Source organism: Lonchura striata, chromosome 5, assembly GCF_046129695.1.
Source record: "Lonchura striata isolate bLonStr1 chromosome 5, bLonStr1.mat, whole genome shotgun sequence".
Lineage (NCBI taxonomy): Eukaryota > Metazoa > Chordata > Aves > Passeriformes > Estrildidae > Lonchura > Lonchura striata.
The window spans coordinates 62,432,235-62,455,644 of record NC_134607.1 but is presented as its reverse complement, the minus strand read 5'-3'; the positions used below and the strand labels follow the sequence as shown (position 1 = coordinate 62,455,644).

The 23,410-nt window shown below is 39.1% G+C and overlaps 1 protein-coding gene across 1 annotated transcript in view; it reads right to left on the bottom strand.

The window, feature by feature from the left end:
- GNAI1 (G protein subunit alpha i1) overlaps positions 1–21,926 on the bottom strand; it is a 33,319-nt gene extending 11,393 nt beyond the window's left edge. The window contains exons 1-3 of the mRNA XM_021528835.3: positions 21,690–21,926; positions 2,592–2,634; positions 2,372–2,513 (exon numbers count right to left, since the gene is read on the bottom strand). Coding sequence (XP_021384510.1) covers positions 2,372–2,513; positions 2,592–2,634; positions 21,690–21,807 — 303 coding nt within the window. The 5' untranslated portion in view covers positions 21,808–21,926. The remainder of the gene's footprint in view (positions 1–2,371; positions 2,514–2,591; positions 2,635–21,689) is intronic.
- Between the last annotated feature and the right edge of the window lie 1,484 nt (positions 21,927–23,410).

The following is a 23,410-nucleotide window of genomic DNA, read 5'->3' as shown; positions in this document are numbered from 1 at the left end:
TTTCCTTTAGTTATACTGAAATAGGGCAACTTCCTCTACAGGTGTCACTTTTTAAACCAGATTCTATAGATAAGGTAATGTAAAATAACCAATTTAATAATCTCTCCAAGTAGTGCAAGTCTCACATGCAGAAAGTGGTCGATAGTCATTTGAAGCACATTCGCTAAATGCTTCTCAAAACACGGTTCCTACTTAAACTGTCCTGTAGCACAAAGGAAGATAGATCAGATTTACAAATGACCTGGTGGTGTTATCTGTGTTCCCTTAATTCAACAACTTGAAAAAAGAGAACATTCAACTCACTGCTCTACCATTAGTCTTACGACAGAAATAAGAGTATGTGATTTTCAAAGGAACCTGACCCTATTTAGGGCAAAACCATCAGAAATTAATCTCAGAAATTTAAGAAAAATTATCTGAATGTAACAGTTTATACCAAGAGTTACAATTTTGAGCTATTTTTTTCTGCAAAAGACCACAAAATTAAAACAAAATTAAAACAAAATTAAAAGTAATTAAGGTACGAACATACTACTACTAACTAACATCTAATGCTAATGTTCCACAGCAATGTTCCTCTGAAAAAAAAAAAAATGTTTGGACCACCAAGACCTGACTAAGTACAAAGGGCTGGACAGCTATTTTAAGATTGTTTCTGACACAAGTTTGCCTCATCATTTATACAGCTCTGAAGTCGAGAAACTCAGATGACTTCAAACTGACATCATATATAATAACACAGCCCTCAAAATCTTCTTGTTAGTCATTTTATGTGCTAACACCTAAATTTACTCCTCCTCCGTTTTCTCTTACTACGCACTCAGTAACACAAGTCTACCATCTGCCTCTTTCCAGCACCAACTGCCAGACTCCAGAGAGGCCTGCACAAACACTGAACTAACACGTACTGAAATAGTGTTGCTTTGGAAGACTTTGGTCTCAAGGGCAGACTACAGCAAACATGAGAGCAAATGTTGAGAGGAATAACCAGTGAAATGGAAGCTTTTACTAGTTATGCTTGCAACTGAAGAGACATCAGGTAGAATTAATATATGTACATAAAATAATGGCCATAACTGGCTGTCAATCAGATTTGGACTTCAGATACAACTTTGACTCACTATACATAATTTTACAAACATCTTCCTTATGACAACCATACATATTGCATTTCACAAGGTTACTGAATGAATACTGTCTAACATTTATAAACTGCTTTTCAAACAACCAATAAAATCTTGAAGACTGTCGAGAATGAAGTATCTGCATACTGTTTATTACTTTTAAAAGCCCTCCTCTCCTCCCAAACTCTAATTCCACCTTAAAGGGATGGAAAAAACTTAAGACAAAATATTCCTGACTACTTTACATATACTTATAAACATGTTAATGAACAACAAAATCCTTCCTCCACCTTTCCTGTGAGACAGCCACAACGTGGCAAGTTCTGGCTTCCAAAGCAGTACTGTAGAGCATTTTGCACTGTGACTGATTTCCGTGGGGAGGAGATAAAAGCATACATCCTGAACCAAGTTTAACTGCTGTTCAGACTAACAACTCTGGGGATCAATTCCAGCACTGCAGAACAAACTGTATAGAGTCTTGCAATGAGAGAACAAGCAAAAAGATGTAAACTGAGCATTTTAAAGAGATATTCCAAACATCTCCCTGCCTGACCAGATGTGGATGTCATCAGGTTCACCATAGGTAAGAGCACAAGATCAAAACCAATTGGTGGGATGGCAAATAAACTCAGAGATTAGATAAAATAAGATGAAAAATGTACAGAAAAGCCATACATTTGAAAAAGCTGAGACAAGAAAAGGTCTCATTTCTGGGGAAAAATCCCAGGATTAATATCATTAAAAATTGAGATCCCAGCAATAGGTCCATACTCACATCTCTTTGAGAAAAATAAAGATCCTCAACACTGGAAATCAGTATGAAACAGGATGCAGCTCAGAGGCTGGCAGTGTTACTGGCATTGCTATGTCTATGACCTAATAGAGAAGTGGAGGCAGTACGGTGCAGAAGTAGCGAAATGCCTTCCTATTTAAGCAGTATTTATTTAAGATGTCTAACCTTAATTACCTTCCTAGTAGCATACAAGTCCATACAAATAGAGACATGACTGTCATGACTCCTTAAGATTCAGATGCTTAGTTCTGCAAATTTAGACAGAATTCAGAAAATGGCATCTAAACCAAATAGTTGTGAATCAACCCAGGGCTGACTGCTCTACAGGTCACCTTGTGTGTGACCAAATGTCACCAAAGGCATTTAGCTATTAAACACTGTATCACACAAGGATTTCTGAAGGAAATAATATGGAGATTTCAGCTGTATGTCTGTGTGTGTACTTAATACTCACAGCCCTGATGGGATCACCAAAGTCTATCTTCAACCTCCCCATTGCTCGAATTATAGCAATAATAGACTGTATGGTGTTACTGTAGACAACAGCTTTGTACTGTTTACATTCTTCTTCTGAATAACCAGCTTCATGGATAATCCTGTGGAAGAAAAAAAATAATAAATTCTCTATTCAAATTAAAAAATATTTCTCTATCACAGTATTTCACCACACTTACTTCATTTGCTTGACAATTGTGCTTTTCCCCGATTCACCAGCTCCTGAAAAATAAATGTGTGAAAATTCACCATTAGGCATTTACTAATCTCTGAAAATACATTTTGATTCTACACTTCATATATCTAACCAATATAAAAACCTCCAACCTCCAACAGGTTACAACATGTTGAATATGTTGCAAATTGATTTTTAATAAAAAATGCACCTTCACCTGGAAGTTTTAAAATCAAGCCATTTTAAGAACAAATCTCAGTTCTAAAAAGTCTTTTCTTTTACAGAAGTGAGCATAATCTTTACACTGCCTGATGGTGTTTCTAATGAGAACAGGTGATAGTTGCTCAACTTCAAAGGGATCTAAAGCTTAAGTCCTCCATCTTTTTAATCAAAACCTAACCAAAATCCATCCTTCACACTGTATTAATGGTCTTCCGAAATTGCAAAGGAACACATTAAAATTCTTTAAGGCTTTAGTCCTTGTAACTGTCTTTTGACCCTTGCATGAATAAACCAACAGACAGCCTACTTTTTGTTAGAACTGATGGCATAAGGTTTGCCAGTCAACCTGATATCATTTTAAGTGCTTAACAACAAAACAAAAAGCTATGTTAAAATACAAAGCTTAAGAAAATAGTATCTGTCAACAGACAGGGAAAAATATGCAGTTTTTGCTGTCTCAACAATCTATCTTTCATCTGCTTCTTACTCTAAAAATATGTGGAACTCTTACAGCTGTGGTCTAATCCCTTTAGATAATACACTCCCAGTTTTTCTGTGACTTGTGCTGAATTCTCCCTCTCTTCTCAATATAGCTTTGCAGAAGTGACTACAATCTTCATACAGTCTACAGGTATTTCTAATGCAAAGAGATCACCCACTGTCCAATTCCAATATAACTAAAGAAAACTCTGACCACAGAAAGGCACTGATAAAGGCTGTACTTATTTGTCTCCAAAAAAAGGGCAAAACCTGATGCATGACAGTCAAGCTCATCTTAGACAGAATAAAGGTTATTGAGATGTGCGAACACAGGTTTACAAAGTACAAACTGCCCATAGTAAGGAGTTTTGGGGTGAAGAACATGAACAGATGTAATTTACTCTGACTCTATTAAGGCTTCCAATGCCACCTTCCATGGCAGCCCTTGTACCAAGCTGGACAAATACCAGCTTCAGGGTATCTGAAAATCTGCCTAGACAACCACACTTAAAGGCTTGTGTTAAGGGTTCAAACATTTAACTGGAAGGCATTTATGAAGTCTCCACGAGACAACACTGGCTAGCACAGTTTAGCACCTTCACCAATGACCTGAAAGTAAAGGTAGAATGCATTGACATCAAGGTTCCAGCTGACATGGGCCTGGGAGGCCAGGAAGTGGTGGTCAGTGTTAGATAACAGAAGTGCTACTCAGAGGGTCTCCTTAACACACTAGAGGACTGAGCTGAAGAATCTCAGAACACAGACAATCATGAAGTCCTGCAAGTGGCACAGAGTAACACATCCAACACATAGAATTTGGGACTAATGGGTTAGGAAAACTGTGGGGCTCAAGAAACTGCAGAGTCCACAGTGGGGCCTTGTTGATTAGGGTTAAGGTGAGTCACAATCCAAGCTGCTGCACTGGGTCTGTCTAGGACAAAGTTAACTCTCTTCACAGTAGCCCTTATGGTGCTGCACTTCATGTTTGTAGCTAAACCAGCACTAGTAACATTCATTAGTAAGAGAAAGTGATGGTTCTCTTACAGCTGAAAAATGCATGCACAGCATCAAAGTATTTTCCCTTTTCCACAATGGCCCCAGCCCTAGTGAGCAGGCTGGGTGTGGACAAGACCCTAAGAAGGGATACAGTCAGGACAGCTGACCTAAGTTAAAAAGCATATTCCATACAAGAATGCCATGCTCAGCAGTAAAAACTCAGGTAAGGAAGGAAGGAAGAGGGGTAGTAATTTCTTGTTACAGTGTTTGAACCCTTTTTTGTTATAACCTTTGCAAGTGTGGTTATAGTGAAGGGTCTGGGACATAATTCATATAAGGAGCAGCTCAGGGAACTAGGGTTTTTTAGCCTGGAGAACAAGAGGCTCAGGGGAGACCTCAACACTCTGCAACTGCCTTAAAAGGAGGTTTTAGCCAGGTAGGGTCAGTCTCTTCTCACAGGTAATAAGTGATAGGACAATAGTAAAGGGCCTCAGGTTGCAACCAGGAGAGGTTAAAACTGGCTACTAGGAAAAAGGTCTTCATCAAGAGAACTGCCAATCATTGAAACTGGCTGCCCAGGGAAGTGGTGGACTCACCATCCCTGGAGGTATTTAAAAACTATCTCTGCAACCTAGGGACATGGCTTAGTGATGGGCTTGGCAGTGCTGGGTTAACATCTGGAGACAATGATGTTATAAGCTTTTTCCAAACTAAATGATTCTGTGATTCTTTCCACACAACCATGCATGCCAAGTCCCTGCTTTCCAGGAATTGGCCAAACACCTGCCTTCCAGTGAGAAGGAAAGAATTCATTCTGCTCTTTGCTCTGCTAGTGTGTGCAAACCATGGCTTTCCCTACTAAAACATCATCTTGATCCATGTATCTTCTTACCTTCCTTCTACTTTTTCCTTATCCCAAGGGAGAGGAGAGTGATCACACAACTGTGTGGGTGTTTGGGTTGACCCTGGCCAACAGCTTGCACTGTTGCAGTGGCATTTGTGCAGACAAGTCAAAAGACACTGTTATTCCCCAGCAGTCAGCATTCATTATGCTGTATCCAAGTACTGTATACAATACTCCCCCCTCAGCATCCAGTAAATGAGACAGACAAAAAACAATTAGTTGAAGGTCACTTAGTTGTTTAGAGGGTACATAACATTCAAGGAAAAGCTACAAGGAACTGGGCATTTTAATCCTAGAAAAATTGGTGTGGGGAGAAAAGGTTGGATGTCTGTATATTTCTGTCCTTTCCATAACATCCACTTAAGACAGCTTAAAGCAGAAGTAAACTTGTTAGACCTACACAACAAAGAGATATGAGGCAATTAAGAACCTCTCGAACAGCCAGTTTCAGAGAGACAGGGGAAGGAGGTGCAGGGAACCTGTTCATGAAGAGGTTGTACTGCCTGCAGAGGAAGTAGAAACTTGGCCTTGGAGATCTTCCAAAATTCAACTGGACAAGGCTCTGCTCAGCCTTCTCTATTTTGATGTTAGCCTGGCTTTGAGCCAAGGCCCAAGCCTCTAAGAGGTTTCTTCCAACTCAAGTATTTAATTTCTATAGAAAAGAGTATTTCTATACTTATACACTATAAAGTGATGCTTTTAGGATATCCCTCTTATTAAACCAAATATGTAGCTTCAGGACAGGCTCAGCCCAATTTCAGATTGGCTGCCAAAGGTTGTCCCACCTTCTCCCCAGCACTGCTCCTGATGTAGTTACACCTCTCTTCCTCCAACACCACAGAAGGAGTGCTAGAAGGAACCTAGAGGAGACATTGAGCTCAGAGGAATAGAGCAGGCCTGTCAGCATCAAACTAGATTGCTTAATGCCATCTTTAGCTCATGTCAAAGCAAAAGACTTAGATCTTTATAAATTTGCAAGTGTCTTTATAGAGCAGCAATAGTTCCCAAGAATCTAAAAATCTGGCCATGGAAGTGCATTAATAAACAGAAATCAGACGCCAGTATGAAAGTCAGATGTTATTTACACACCTGAAGCACTTATAAACCAAATAATCTCAAAATAGCTAATTATGCACTTAAGCACAAAAGATGACACAAGTTTAAAGATTAGCTTTATTAATGAGATTACTATATTGCTTTGGATTAATAGTTATTCAAATAATTTGAAGATGGTATATTCCCTACATTGAACAGCAATTTTGGAGATATTAAGAGATATACTACAGCATTTAATTTACATAAACTCATAAAATGTTCTGTTAAAAATTTATCACATTTAACTAACCAAGAATGTCAATATCAGGGCTAGTTACAGAATAAATATCTAATTACACTTTGTACTCCATTTTTATCATACTCTTTGTACTCCATTTTTTGAGTCAGATATATATGTTTCTCTATGGTGTTAGAATCCACATGTACCAAATACCTACAATTATCATAAAAACATTCTCAGTAACAACCACAAACACCCATAATACATGTAAATAACAATTAAGTCATTTATTACAGAATACCTAACATCAGCAGTGAGTTCCCGGAAGGTGCATTCCCCTATGGTATTTAATGGAAAACAGAAATGGTTGTTTGGTTTGGGTTTTTCCTTTAACAGCACAATGAAATGACTTCAGCATTCCTAATAATCTTTGAAAAGTAAACAGGAAAATTTAACCTTATTCATTGCACCGTACTGAAAGGAAATTCATTAATTTTGCACTCCTGAATGCAGAACTCTGCCAGGTCTTCTAACAGATATACTTTGTAAAATTCCCTCCTTTATCTCAGCATAAATAAGTTGCCCAAACAGCAAAATGAGAACTCAGGTTAAGAAAGTTTTAGACAGAAGCAAGCAGTATTAAATATTACATGTGACAGCTGCATGTAAAATGCCAGAGCTAGCTATACTGTCACAACCAAATACTACCTAAATTTAGAGATATGTGATTGAATATTCCTCAAACATCTAGCAAATGGTGCTATTCATTGCTCACTATTTAAGTGTGATACTTGATTTTAGATCACTACTGTCAATAATTTGAACAGTCTTGCTGGCTCTGTTACAATTTATTTATAATACAAATATTATTTAAAAGACATGACAGTTCTGCTTAGACTAGAAGAACAGCAGCATGTTATTTCTGAATTTAAAAGAGTAGTGGGCATTTTTTGTTTGTTTACTTTCAAACGGAAATTTTAAGTTGACTGTTACATCATTTCATTAATGGAAGTTTTAATAACTGATTAGTCCTTTCTTCCTCTTGCACACTTTATGTTCTTCATGTGCTCCTCAAAAAGAAGGCAACACAATCTACAAAAATCTAATTTAAAGAATTTTATAACTTTTCTTCACATATTTGAGTAAGAATATAACTTGAATTAAATCTAATACTCTTCTTACACCTGCTTGCCAGAAAGCAGGTAGATACTTATGTTTCATTATGCAGACTGCCAAAGTATGGGAGCAAAGCACAAGCAACTTAAGTAGCAAAATCTCACATTATCCCCATAAATCCTACTATAATCTAAAGGGTCATCTGCATCAAAGTTTAATGCTCAGGCTCTACCTTCACAAGTCATTATTTCCCAGCTAGTACTGTGCTATCCAAAGCAGTATGTGCCTGGATCCAGCATGAATTCTGACAGCACTCCATGAGTTCAGAGCCAGCACATAAACCCAGGCCTGTGACCAACCCTACCACACCACCTGCAGTATGGGGAAGCTGACACTCAGCTAAAGAAGAGCGATTACACTCATGATTTTTCTTTCAAGGCCAGTTCTCTACTTTGGAAACAGAAAAAAAAAATAAAAAAATCAAAGCATCTTCATGTTAAAAAAAACACAAACAATCAAAAAACCATTTAACAGATCAGTCTCAATGAATCTTCCCCTTGAAGGAACCAAGACAAGCAGAGCTCAAATAAATTTAAGAAACAGCTAAAGCATTATTTGATTCTCCAAGCTGTGAATTGGTCAATTCCAAAAAGAAATTTAAAACAAATTAAAAAGACTGGGTTGGATTCAATCTTAAGTTTCTTTTCTAAACCTAAATGATTTTATCACCCTATGACTCATTGCTATGAAATCGTAGCAAACACCAACTTAAATTGAATATTCTTTCCAAATGCAGCAAATCTGTGTTTAAAATTAATCGAAACATTTAATAATTTGATTAAAATTAACAGGTAAGCAAAAAATGTTACTTTAAACTACTTAGAATACCTCATGACTTATTATCCCACACACTGCCTACATAGGAAGCATTCCAGAACTACTAATATCTGGAACAAATGTTTTATGCACCCGTGTAGCAAAAGGAAAGGCTGAGATCTTAACAGTAACATTTGTGACACATTTGCTAATCGGTTACTGAAGAAACCAAAGTAAAAAGCAAGGCAAACTTCAAGTTCACAGTATCCCTCTTTGGACAAAATCAACTCTCAAGTACAACCATTTCTTATAGAATAAACATAGTCCTCATAATACTAAAAAATACAGTTAAAAAAAATGCAGACTAAATTAAAAAAATTGAAGTGTTAGATAAAAACTAAAGAGAAAAATTAGGCCAGCTTTGAAATAACACTAAATAAGTCAGACTAAGGAGCAGAACCCACAAAAAAGTAGAACAGCCTTGCCTTGTATGTTGCCAGGAGAGAGTTCAAGTATGGACAAGAGTAATTAATTTAAAACTTTCAACAATGCTTGCCAGCTTTTCAGCCTGTAGAATAAGACACTTAGACCAGATTGGCTTAAGAATGAAGACACGTTTGAAATTTAAAATAAAATACACAGACTTGTAAATTTTTGGATTCAGGTACTGCAAAGTTCTCTCTCCACAACTTTCCTATCCAATTCTGTCAGACACTTGAATTTTACAGTACAAAGCACAAGCTGAATGGTGCCTGTTTCTCAGCTGCCACTGGTCACAGCACAAGCTAAATACCCAGTAATTTCTACTCTTTCTGCTCTGGGGTCAGTAATCTCATACAAAATCACGTGGCTTTGTAGCTTGGAAGTCTAATCTCTTAAATTTTTCACTTCATGACACATCATCAGACATGAGATTAAAATTAGAATAGAAACTGCTAATCAGTGTTACTATTCTCAAATACATCAATGCTAGTACAAGAAACCCACAGTGGAAACTTAGCTACAACACACTCTGGACAGGTTGAACACCAAACGAAACATTCTCCAAACCCACACTGCTCTGCCCAAATTTTCTTATTTTGTCTACTCCCCATTTTTGAAGTCACCCAACAGTAACAGTTACCTACCACCATTTATTCTGGGGCAGCTGCTAGCCCTCACAGTTTAGGTCTCTTTTTCCCTTCCCAACTCTTTTCATACAGTAAATCAAAGGTAGATAGTACTCATTACTTCAAAGGTGGCATTAGTCTTGGAATTTCCACAGCTACTGTAATTTGAACATGCCCAGAATCTTTCAGTGAGTTAAGAATCTGTATGATTAGAAAATATTTCAGTAAATTAGCCATGTAGTAATAGAGTGAATCCCAGATTACATCACTGATCTAAACCAAAGTGACAGATTCTAAAATTATGGCACTGACTCAGATAAAAGAACTGAGATAATTCTCACAGTTTCAGTAGCTGCATGCTTATTCCTACAGAAGCAATACCATTTACACCCATATGCCACTGTCACTTTTGTAAATTCCCTAAGAAATAAAAAATTAATTACAACTAACTATTTATTTCCTAGGTCTTCAGTATTGCTCTTATTAGATGTTTGAAATCAACTGTATACAATAAAATAGTCAATCTATTATACATGAAACATAATTTTAGAAAATTGTTAAAGTAAAATGTAATCTCAAGAAGAAATAAAAGTATAAACTCATGGTAGCATCCTGTATGTTTATTCAGGTCTAGAGATCTAATAGACTGCTCTGTTACTAGACTGGTTTAGATTGTTACTAGAGCAAACACATAAGCAAGTGATAAAGACAGTGTTAATTAGTTTAGTATTGAAACAACAAGGAGAGAATATGGGTTTACATTCAATATAACCCCTGGAACCCAATGAATTCTAAAAATAAATCCTATAGTGAAACAAGGAGGGCACAGACTCCCATTTTGCAAACCTTAAGGTAATGTCTATTCACATCTTTAGAAGTATGAATTGAGTTCTGAGCTACTTGCAAACTTCAATTAGTGCTTCATATCTTTTTATGACAAAGTGTTATGAAGTGTTCTTTTTGCTTAGAATTTAATAATGTAATAAGCAAACACCTAGCAGAAATTACATGCAATTTTATGTACCACACAAAATTAAATGCATGCAGTTTTGAATACAAATTCTACCCAGCTCCTCAAAAACATTTCTATATTCCTTAGCTGTTTCAAATTACTAGCTGCTGCTACATAGTAGGAACCCTTTTATCATTATGCGCATCACTTATAACTGCACTGGGGAGTCATCACACTAAAGGAGAGCACCAGTACAATGCCAAGTGTCATATTTCAGAAACTTTGTGAAACATTCAAAAGGAAACATGGTATGCTGGAATTGAAGCTACTTTAAAAAGATGTATCTGCTCAAAATGTACAGGAGATCTCTTAAACACCAGTACCACTGCCTTAGACAGTGAGAGTGCCATTGTAGTTTTTCCTTCACTTAAGACAGAGGCCTAACTTCCTTCGTGCAAAGTGCCAAACCCAGCAAGACCATAACAAGCTGAGAATCAAAGGCTTAGAAATAAACTTCTCACTTATGCCAGAAATTAAATACATGTGCTAATGCACCTTTGGTGATGAAAACCACTTGGTAATCACATTTGCTGCCTGACAACTACATGGCATATCACCAAGCAGCTAAACATTTGTGGCTTCAGGTTTATCTAAGATGTCAATACTGACACCGGCTTGGTAAGATTTGCAGTTGGCTACTTAAATGTATCAAAGGCCAGCATTCACACAACTGTTATCTAAAATGCTTGGAAATCTCTTCAAAATTCAAAGCCCAAATACTTGTTTGAATTTTGAATGGAACTTCAATATAGCAATAAACTATATCTGCTCTACAAAACTGAAGTAAGATTTCTATTTCCCACTTAAAAAAAAAAATCAGGGGGCTTTCTTCTTCCATATGAAGTAGTATGCTCAGAAACACTACCTAATTTAAAATCATGGTATGAAAGAATATGAGTAAAGACTTTCTTGAACATGAGCTTCAGTGGTTGTTGTATGTAAGCCAATCTAGGAGATAAATGCTGACTACTCCAACAGAAAGAACCAAGTCCTTTACTCTTACAATGTCCATCAAGAGAGTTACCATCAATTCCTGTCACAGAGTACAGCATGCCTCATCCAGACTTTCAAATATACATCTAATAAACCTTCCAAAAATCCACAGTGCCTTGACATTGCTCTCCCCAGTGTGGCTGGCCTTCATGGCCTTTTACAGTGCACCATGCTATAAATACGATGTGCAAAGATGGCAGGTTCAGAGACACCAGAGCAAACTTACTAAGCAGGCTATCATTAATCACAACCAAAAATGCTTTATAAAAAATTCTCCTCTGCAACAAAGGCATACTCTATGGAGGTTGTTCTGACAGAGAGATACAACAAAAGAACTTGGAATAACATACTGTCATTGCAGGCCCCACTTCCAATTCAAAACAACACTACTGTTGGTCTATCAACAGTTTTGACAGAACCTACTCTCCCAGCTACCTCATAACTATGCAACTTCACAGAGTTGGGACAATGAGAAAACTGTGTGCATTTCTAGCAAAACAGGAAAAAATATCTCTCATGTAAATCTCAGCTGATTTTATTCAAAGTTCAACTTGTTACATAACACCAAGGCATTCGTTGCAAATGTGATAAATGGGTACTGTCACAGTTTATACCAGGGATAATGCAATTACACTAAAAACTGTCCCATTATTGTAGAAACAAAGCAATAAACTTCAGTTCATGTAAATTTTCAGTATTCATCCCCACCTAACTTAAGAGTTTTTCATCCTGGAGCTCAAGGACTAAGATCTACAAAAATAAAGAGAATAAGCATATTGATAGTTGACCTAAATTCACTTCAGCGTCACCAACTCCACTAGAACTTGGATGGACTTTAAGGGACAGATTAAAATGCAAAAATATCCTAGATATCAGTGAATAATTTCTTTCAAATATAAATGTTTTCATAACTCCTATTTGTTTTTAAAGTAAGAAAGAAAACTTGGGAGCATAGTCCATCTTAATTTTTGTTATATGCACACGCATTTTGCACACAAAACTGCCCTGATGTAGGGTGAAAAGTACTTTTAAAATACAGCTCTTTTGGAGTTCTGTTGTTGTTTAAACAGAATTTGTATTTAACCGGTCTCATATTAAACTAAGACAGCTTTGAAGTATATAAAAATTTCAACCCCCTCCAAGACACAGTTGCACCCAATTATCCCAGAAGCAAAGACAAAGACCAACACCTACATAAACAGGTGTTGGGCTTCAAACAAGTATGTAATCAAGGCTGATCTAACCTAACCCCAAACACTTCTATGTTCCAGAACAGCAGATAGAGAAAATAATATATATAGACCCTCATCTAGAAATTAGATAACAGCTTTTGTTAGCCAACACTGCAGCCCAAAAGCATATTAGAAGGGATCCAAGTCAATGATTTAAGAGCTTTATGCTTAAGCATTTATATGTTTTAGAAAGAATATAACTGTTTTGCCAAGAGTTTACCAGATTTATTAAGGATATGCATAAAGCTGAGAAATCCACTTTCAAAAGGCTTCAAGAAAAATGTAATGCATCACAAATACAGTCAGCACTTCAGTGAGACTTCACAACTTATTTCACTTTCAACTTATTATTACTGTATAGAACATTACTAGCAGACATGAAATCAACAAGATTCAAAATAACATTTCTTTAAATAAAATCTATAAATACTCAGAAACAATTGTCTGGTTTACTCCTAATTTGTTTATTACAAGACCCATATCTCTAGTAATAGCAAGTTTTAAAATTGCATTCCAATACTGCATTCACACTGTATTCTATTTTAATATTACTATGACTTTACTGTTGCCTCCATTCTCTTCTCTACTGTTTGGAAACTGGGCTGGAAGTTCTTCACTACCACTACTTCTTCACTTCTTGCCCACTACCAGCTTGCATTCTTCACCAAGAAGTGCTAAGTAGAAGAGGATTCTTCCAAGTCAAGCCTACAACCACAAAATAGAAGAGCATGAAGCACAGATCTGATGCTCCCTGGATTTGGAATGGAAAGAAACTCCTACCTCTAACTGGCAATCAGCACATTCCTTAATGGGGGCTGTCTCTATCTCCTATTGTAGCAAAGAAGTCTTAAAAAAGTGGGTTTTGAATAGAGTTTAACATGTGTACCAACTGGACCTTGTGGGTCCTGTAAATTTCACATTATTCCTAATCCAATTCTAATGTGAATTGTGACACAAATACAGCAATTGAAAGCATCCTATTCTGCATCCATTTTCCCCTCCACCTGCTACTCTGCATTTCCAGCACACATTTCTGCTCCTCATTATACTTTTAGTCAGGTCCTCCTCAGACCATTATGAAATACCAGTTGAATTGACCACTCTAGCAGCAAACTAAGTCTAATCAGGACAGCCAGTTTGACTACTCAACCAGCAAAAAAACTGAATTAAACATTTAAAAGTGACAGGGAGAGGGCAAAGCTATTCAGCAAGATGCTGCAAGAGCACTTTCCTTTTTAGCAAAGCAGAGCTTCAAGAATAGCACTGCTGCTTGTAAGACAACATCCACTGCTTATTTCCAGCATTCCAATACAGATTTAGAAAGTAGGCAAGAACCTCTTTAGTTTTATTGGAAACTATTTAAAACCCCCAGAGATTCAGAATGTCCTTACAACAGCGATCAATAAAAAAACTTGTAGTATGATTCAAACAACTACAACAGCTTCATCCATGTAAAAAACTCAAAGTCATATGCAAAAAATTATTTTATCAACTTATCAAAAGGAAGATGAAATTACAGATAGCCATTTGATTGTACCAGTAAATTCAATTCAAGAAACAGGTCATATTAAATTCTAGACTATTAATTATAAACCCACTTCACAGTTTCAACAGGAATTTTCATTACAGTACATTGATTACTTCTATAAAAACAACTGCTTAGAGCAATGATTGTTAAGACTTCCCATCCATTCCGGTTGCCCAGATATTGTTATATTTCACTAAAGATTTAATCAAGTACCTTTGCCAAGTATATTACTCACTACAAAGGCAACACTACATTTCTAATTAGAATATTTGAAAAAGTAATGAGGTACAGTCTATTTCAGAAGTTGAAGCACAGTATATATGAATGGTGTTGATTCCTTTAAATAAGTTGCTTCACAAAAAAAAAATTTCTAATTTTAGTATCAATTTTATAGGTACATACAATATTGACGTTTACATGTATTGGTAAGTATAAATACTGAGTACTCACGTAAGCATACATCTATATGTCAACACAGCAACTTGATTAACAAGTTGTTACCAAAACATTCAAGAGGTGGTCTTATTTAAAGCTTCAATGACCCTTCAATTACCAAAGCCAGAAAACCAATTTACTTGCCTATCAAATATTTAACAAGAATTTACTTGCTTATCACATATTTAACAATTCTCTTATTTAAAGAATTGGTTCTTAACTGTTTTATGTCAATTAGCCCCATCAGCTTAGATGCTGAAAGAATTATACCAAAAGTAACTTAAAAAAAACCCCAGAAATATGTTTCAAAGGAAGGGGTGGTCAGCAGTTGAACCAAAATGAAACAGAGTCAAAATTGGTGCATATGGGCATCTGTGACTCGAGGTGATACATGCGGCTCCATAGCTTTGCAAACTCTGGTAAAGCTGTGATGATGGGAAGTGTCTTCCAAAACCCCAACTCTAATACTTCTTACACCTGTACTGTAAAAGTACTATAAGCAGACATAAATATGGGTAGTTAGTCTAAAAAATCCTTTACTTCCCATCCTTATTAAGAAATCTTGTTTTATCTTGTCTGCCCCTACTTAATGGTCAAGAATGTTTAGCATTAAGAGTTCAAATCTCTTATTGAAGAGGCATACAGTCCTGGTACACAAGTGTCCCAGCAAAACCAGTTTATTTTTGTCCTAATAGTCTTATTTCAAATCCTTAGTTATCCTTCCACTCAGAAATGTCACTATATTAATTCACTTAAAAAAACTGGACTTCTAGGAGTGAAAAGGTTTGAGTGAGAAAAATCCAAAGTTCAACTCTATATACCTTACCAACTTCAATACTTTGCAGATACAGAATCTCTCAGGTAAAGCCAACCACATTCCATTTACAGAATAATTGTGTAATTTACACAAAGCCTGAAGTAACAGTAGGGCACTGAGCAAACAAGGCGAATAAACAGAACAGCAAACTTAAGTAAAAGCTGGACAATGACTAAGATTGAGAATTGGAAGTTTTTATTAATACAGGTTTTCCTATACATGTCTTGGGAAAAAAACCCGCAAACTTTTAATAGCAAATTATCAAGCCAGTTAAGATCTTTATTTCAGTGTTTCCATGGCAATAAAAAAAAAAAAAAAAAAAAAAGAAAAAAAAAAAAAAAAGCAACCTCACACCTAACAGAACATCTTAAATACCCATCTTCTACATCCAGTTTTGCTGTACCACATTTGCCAGATAGCACGGTACAGGAAATGCTGCAGACATCCATCAGCTGAACAGCAAAACTGACTTGACTTCAGAATTTTATGCCCTCTGAGCCAGACTCATGGCTTGGTTTCAAATTATTTGGCCAGACTTTCAGATGTGCTGGCTACTTAATTATTCCTTCTCAGAGTACCAAAACAACTAAAGGGTAAAAGTGGCAGCAAAAGAACAACTCACTTTGGCAGTATGAGGATATAAATCACTACAGCCTAACCACAGCACAAAACTCCAAGTTTAATTTGTGCCAACACAACTATGCTGGGAGCTGCACTGTAAAGTCTAGTTCTGATGTGAGTTAAAAATAACTTCACAAAAGGGGGCTAGATGAAATACACAACAACTTCGGTAATATAATCCACAGGACAGAATAAACTGTCATATATGATAATGATGATACAATAAACTGTGCTGCAGAAAAAAGTAAGACACTAATTACATCATAGCTTATTACAAAATTTATGAGTGGCCTTGAAGTACCCCTGCTGCTAGGAGTGGACAGCTTATCAAGAAGTACCTTACTAGAGCTTCCAATTCAGAAAGAAAAGAACAACCAGCAGCAACTTTACACTGTTTTTGAATGAAAAGTTGAAAAAACAATTTCTCAAGCTTAAAATGCTTTCTAACTCTTAAAATATTTTAAAAAATCCTTACTATCTGGTACAATTTTTATGTATGCATAACTAGACTTTTTAATCAAGATTTTATAAAAGTATACCACTGCTGGTATCACAAGATAGCACATAATGCAGTTTCTCTTTAACCCTTTCTAAAACAATAGGTACTGAAGTAAATTTTGTCTTAAGAATGCTAAAGAACTAAAATCATGATATAATCATAAACAGTGATTTTATAAAGTAACTTCCAGAAAGAAGAAATATAATAATGCAACAGAAGACCTGAAATCAATAAAGATAATTTGTACTGAAGTCTATGCATATTAACGACCGATATTATGATGTTGTGAACTTTTACACCAACATTCAAATAGATGGAGACAAGCATAAAAGAACTCACACTGCAGTAGTACAAACACAACCATAACTAAATGGGTAAGCTTTCTGCACATCCCTGAGCCTCATTTCGCAAAAGCAAGGGGGATTATCACACTACGAGAATCTAGTCACTCCACATAAGTAACATCCTGATTGGCAGAGTCCCATTGTACCATATGAAAATGCAAGAGAGCACCTAGTTCAGAGTTCCTGCTAAACCTAAGGAGGCAGGCAGGAATGGGGGGCGGGAGGGGGCAGGGGTGTTCACACTAACACAGACAACACCAACAAGCAAAAAAACAAACCCAAACATGAAACACTCAGGTGTCAGAAATCCGCTTTTAAATAAGGGGTACTTCATAAGCGTCTGTAGATCTTATCTCTGAAGGCATGACAGGAAACACTTTGTTAGAAATGTTTCAGACTAGGCTGGCATAATTTACAAAGACAAGGTCAACAACTCTGAAATGTGCAATACTTGTTTGTGAGAATAAGGCTTTTTTGAGAGGTCTCAAGTTCAGATTCCTAAAGTCTTTCTTGTCTGCAAGTGTGGAAAAGTAATTTTATGGAGGAAAGGCAAGAAAAGTAATGGTACAAGCAAAGTAAACGCATTTTTTCAGTCCAATGTGCAACGGGGTATGGAAGAAACCAGGTACTGCCGAGCACTGTGAGGATCACACTGCTGAAAAGATGAGTATGCAGCAGGAGTCAGTTTGGCTGAGCAGACAGAAAAATACAGGTCTGGAACAAAAGAAAAGGAGACAGAAAAAGATGCCAGAGATGTGAAGAACTAGAAAATTAAACAGAATTGTTCTAGTTACCATCTTAAGGATCAGGAAGCTGCAATGGAAAAGATTAAATGCAGCACTGCCTGCTAAATGTCACTTATCTTTAAGAACATGACATGCACACACTCCAGTATGAATCACAAGGATCTATTCAGGAACAGAAAAGTGGCTCTGCTAGTCATGAGGACGAAGGTATCCACTGAACTTACATCTACAACTGTGATTATCCAGAAAGGAGACACACAATGACAGCTGTGACTTCCTGGATCCCAGAACCCACTCTGAAGAATGTTTAGGACATATCTATTGCCTTTTTCATCCAAGATACAAAGAATCTCAACAGCAAATTTGCTATGCTAGGTGAAGGATGTGATAATTCAAAAGACAAAGTGTTAATCCTATAAACTCATGGTGCCAATTTGAATGTATTAATACAACCTGATGAGTTTAACCTCATACCAGAAGGCATTCTACTAAATGAGGTACTGCCCATTCTCCTGTAGTTGGCATAAATTCAGTCTTATGTGTTCTAGCTAATTCAACAGAAATGTGCTTGGGGATGCACACCTGACCAGGATCACATGTCTATTAATGCAGCCCACAGACTGGCCACTCAATCACCACCTCCCAACATGAGTAGAATTACATTCATTCTGCCAGCATCACTAGAACTTCTATTTGTTGAATATTACAAGTTAAGATGAGGAACCATGGAAGGAAAAAAACCAACTTGGATCTACTACTTTCTCTTCCTGGAAGAAAGTAAAAAACAACTTGGATCTACTACTTTTTCTTCCTGGAAGTCAGCCAAAATCTAAACTGCTTTTCAAAAATCTTACACTAAGTATATGAGTCTATCTGTTAAAAAAAAATAGAAAATACAAGAAAAGAAAATATTACTTAAATTAGGACATAGAAGTTTAGGAACTGTCAACTTGTCACAAATAAACTGCTTAACAAAAAGTATATACTTTTGTATGTTGAACTTTTAGCCAAAATACTACATTGCACTTATATTTTTTGTTCAGGTCTCATGAAATTTAAGTTAAACATTGATTGAAAATAGTATTAAAGTAAATAAGCTTGTTTATGTACTGGTTTTAAAAGATAAAATCATCAAATCCCATGTAAAAAAAGTATTTTCCATCTGGCTTACCAACTACAAGGTCAAATTCAGCTTACTTCTAAGAATGATGGTTCTCAGAAATTTTCCAGGAAAGGCTCTGCTGCTCCTGGGGATAGCACATTGAAGTGCACAGAATCACAAGGCTAAAATAGCTATACATGAATAATGTTTAGAATCCAGTATTTTTATTCCTAATACCTGCATTCAAAATTTTAGGAAGTGATGAACCAATTTACATATATGACAAAAAACTCAGACAATCCAGTTCAATAGTATTTTGGGTAGATTAAATATATCTGCTTATTCCTAGAGACAGGACAACAAAATAGAAACTTAACAGGTATCAGCGATTTTGTTCACAGTGAGGGTTCAGGTACAGCAATGTCACATCTCTCTCAACTGAATCCCTACAATTTCCTGTTTTAGAAAAAAAAACTTAGAAAAGCATATGATGGAGTAAATTAAGTTTCCAGTCTAGAAATCGATTAATTTTACGAACACATCTTCCCTCAATTGAGCATTCTAGCTCAAACTTCAGTAGGCTTCTCTAATCACCAGGCAAAAATAGATTTTTTATATATGCTGGAATAAATCCAATTTAATGGGTCAACTATAATAATAATAATAGGTATACAGTTACATGACCTTTTTTTACATAAATAAGGTTGTTTCAACTGCCACTCGCTCATTGCATTTGCCTGGCAGCAGACCACAATTTTTACTTTTCCTTTTATTTCAGTACCTTTTTAGCAGAACAAACCCATAAATAGATGTAGGAGTACAACCAAGTGGATGATAAACTATGACATGTGGGCTGAACAAGCAATTGGGAAAGTGAGTGGTGAGAAGAAAGTGACTCTAGTGGAAATAACTTTAAATACTTTTGCCACCAGATAAAGCATTCACATCACATTCAAGACACCTGACAGACTTGCAAGGAAGAGGAAGGCAAAAAACTTTCATTCCAAAACATGTGAAATAAATATCCATGGGTGCATGCACAAAGGCTCATCCAGAGTTCACTAAACATTTAGGCAATCATTGTTAAAACAATAATCCCAGCACTGGTCCCAGGAGAAGCCAGGCTGCCAGCCTTCACACCTCTTTTTAGCAGGGGAGAAGGAAATGCTAACCCAAGAGAACTGCTGCTCAGGGCACCCTGAGAACCTACATGCAATTTGACCATTTGTTCCATGCTCTTAGCTCTCCTGAGAGCCCAGCAGAAAGGCTTTCCAGCATCAGAAACAGAGAATTTATAAAATTTGAGCTCATAACATAGGACTTAGTACGTAAGAGCATTAAAATAGTGACAAAATCCATTCTTAAGTTTAAAGCATCTTTAAACAGATGTCATCCGTAGCCAAGAATTATGATAAAAATAGGAAAACCAGTACCAAACTACAGGCACTACAAGTTCCACACAGAACAGCAAAAAATTGAAAATTAATTTCAAATGCCTTGCCAGATGACACAAAGTTTTACTTTGCCACTTTTTAAAAAGGCAGCAACATCTGCAGCATTGCTATTATCACATACAGGAAAAGCTTTCCACAAATAATCTGAGGATTCCAACGATGTTCAGGACTAGGCACAGTACCAGCCCAAAACTGAGCAGATTTAGGTTTCCACCAATAGGCTTCCACTTCCAATTCCTGGAGAACAATTCGAGCTTTTGTTTCTGGCTTACCTCACAAGTTAAATTTTAAATCTAGAAAGTTATTTTAGGATCTTTGTTTTTCCCATTCTGGATTTGTTTCATTTCTTCATCTACAATAAATTTTTTGTCCCTTTCTGGAGCCATCTTAGAATTTAGCAACACAAAGTTAAGAGGTCTACTACGTTTGTAGTCAATAGAGCACTACGGGAGAGCAAAATCAATGTCAAGGAGAGTGAGATATTGTGCATCATTTAAAAAGTTTGCCTAAAACGGCACCTCTGAGAGAGAAGCTGCAACTCAGCAGCTATTTTAACTGGCTATTAGATCCAGTCTGGTTTAGCTATACAGAACATACTGCGAAACTTCCTACAACATTAATTCAATGCAAATCTTGCAGCATTCAGTTGTCTCCAACCTCCAGTAGTTTTAATCCTCAACAAATGTACTCTATTTAAAATTCTCACTTCCTATTTTCTTGTAATTTTAAAAATAACCTTTTCTTTACACACAAGAATATCTTAAAATACACAAAAAAGGCAAGTTTCAAGAAGAAGAACGCACAATGACAGTAAGTCATATTACACACGTAAGTAGCTCCATCAAGCTGGTATTTCCCGTTGTAAGATCCCAGAAACTGTTCCAAAAAAAAAAAAAAAAAAAAAAAAAAAAAAAAAAAAAAAAAAAAAACCGAAAAAAAAACCCCACCCAAAAGTTAAATGGTGCTTTGCCTTCTTTTGACACTTTTTTATACTTTACGCTGCAGCAACAGTTCAGGAGTTGTTCGGGTCTACAAGAAAACATGAAGAGCAAATATCCCCCCAACGTAAGGTTTCCTTCCTTTCATCAGAGGAACAGAGACTGCAGGTCAGAAGTTTCATGCGTTATCCCGTTCCTATGAAAGCCAGGGCCCGGGCAGCCCACGCCGCGCCGCTTCCCCGGGCGCTGCCTCTAATCCTTCCAGCAGCCGAGGCTCCACCTGCTCCAGGACGCTGCTGCCCCAAAACCTCTGAGGGGCCCCCAGCACGCACCCCGGGGTCCGAGGGCAGCACGGCCCCCCGCCCAGCCCGGAGGCTTCCTATGAAACTGTACCCTCGGCAGGCGAGGGAGCTCCGGGCAGCGGCCGCCTCAAGAGGAGCCTCCCCTCACGGCATCCCTTACCTAAGAGGAGCAGCTTGACCTCCCTGGCCGCCTTCTCGCCGTCCTCCCGCAGGTTCCTGTCGATCATCTTGCTCCTCTCCACCGCCGCCTTGTCCTCGGCGCTCAGCGTGCAGCCCATCTTGGCGCGGGGCTGTGCGGCTCCGCCGGGAGAAGCGAGGCAGGGAGCGGCGGGGCTCGGCGGCGGGGCGGCGCTGAGGAGGGAGTGGGACCGAGCGCTCCCCGCTCGCTCTCTGCTCCCCCGCTCCCTCACCTGGGGCGCGGCGGCGTCGCGGGCACCGCGCGCCGGGCTCGGCTCAGGGCCGAGAGGGGAGGCGGCGAGCGGGAGGGGCGCGGGGAGGCCGGGCCGGGGGAGCGCGGAGCGGGGGCAGCGGCGCTGCGGACGGGCGGAGCGAGGCCGCGCACCGGGGCCGCCGCTCCCGCCGCCGGCCCTGAGGCTGCTGCGCGCGCGGCACCGCCCCCGCCCCGCCGGAGGCGCGCGGCCGCGCGCGCGCCGCCCACGCCGGGAGGGGAGAGGGGAGGGGCGCGCGTGCACGGCGGGAAGAGCGGCGGGCGCGGCCGCGCGTGCGCACGGCGGCGGCGAGGCGTTTTGGGGCGGGGGGCGGAATGGGGGGGAGCGCTGCGGGAGCGGGGCTGGAAGCGGAGACGCAGCGGGAGCGGAACGGGAGCGGGGGCGGACCGGGGCTGAGAGCAGCGCGGCCCGTGACGCCCCCGCGCGCGTGCCCCAGGCAGTTGCTGGGGAGGGGCTCGAATTTAAACTGCTCGCGCGCGGGAGGTTCCATTGCTCGGCGGGGCGGGGGAGAGCCGGGCTGAGCTGTACCAATGGAGTACCCCGGGGGGGGAGGGGGTCGAGCTCCTCGTCCCCTTGTCCCGCTCCGTCCCCTTGTCCCGCTCCGTCCCCTTGTCCCGCTCCGTCCCCTTGTCCCGCTCCGTCCCCTTGTCCTGCTCTGTCCCCTTGTCCCGCTCCGTCCCCCCGTCCTGCTCAGTCCCCCCGTCCTGCTGTTTGTGCTGCCGGGATGCAGGGAAGCACCTCGGGGTGCAGCCCCGCCGTTGCTGGCTGCTGGCAGTCGGCTCTCGGGCGGGCTCTTACCTGGACTCATCCGTCAGCTTTACCCCACAAACCCAAAGCCAAACGAGCTATCCCACCTCACGGCTCAAAGCTGCTCATCCCGCTCTCTTTCCTGATGGACCTTTCTTCATCCATGTATATGAGTATTTAAATGGGGGAGAGGGTGCCAGGAGGATGGAGCCGGGCTGTTCCCGGTGGTACCAAGCAGGAGGACGAGGGATAATAGGGAAATTGGTGCAGACATAGTTCTACCTGAACATGAGAGAGAGCTTCACTGTGCAGTGACCGGGCACTGGAACGGGTTGCCCAGAGAGCCTTCCCCACTGGAGATACTCCAGAACCATTTGGATGCCATCCCGGGCCATGTGCTCTGGGATGACCCTGCTAGAGCAGGGAGGTTGGAACAGATCCCCCCAGATTCCCCCTCCAGCCTGACCCACTCTGTAATTCTCTGTCCTAGCTCAGAGCCCAGGCACGGGGCTGTCTGCACATCTGTGACCTGCCAGAGGTTGTTTTATGACTTGTTTTGCTCTTTATTATAAAAATCCAAAGGAAACTATGCAATGCTTATGAGTCTTTCCCCACCACACACATGTTGCGCTGTTTGGATTGCAAAAGAAAGATCCCGTTACCCGATAATAGGATCACAGAACAA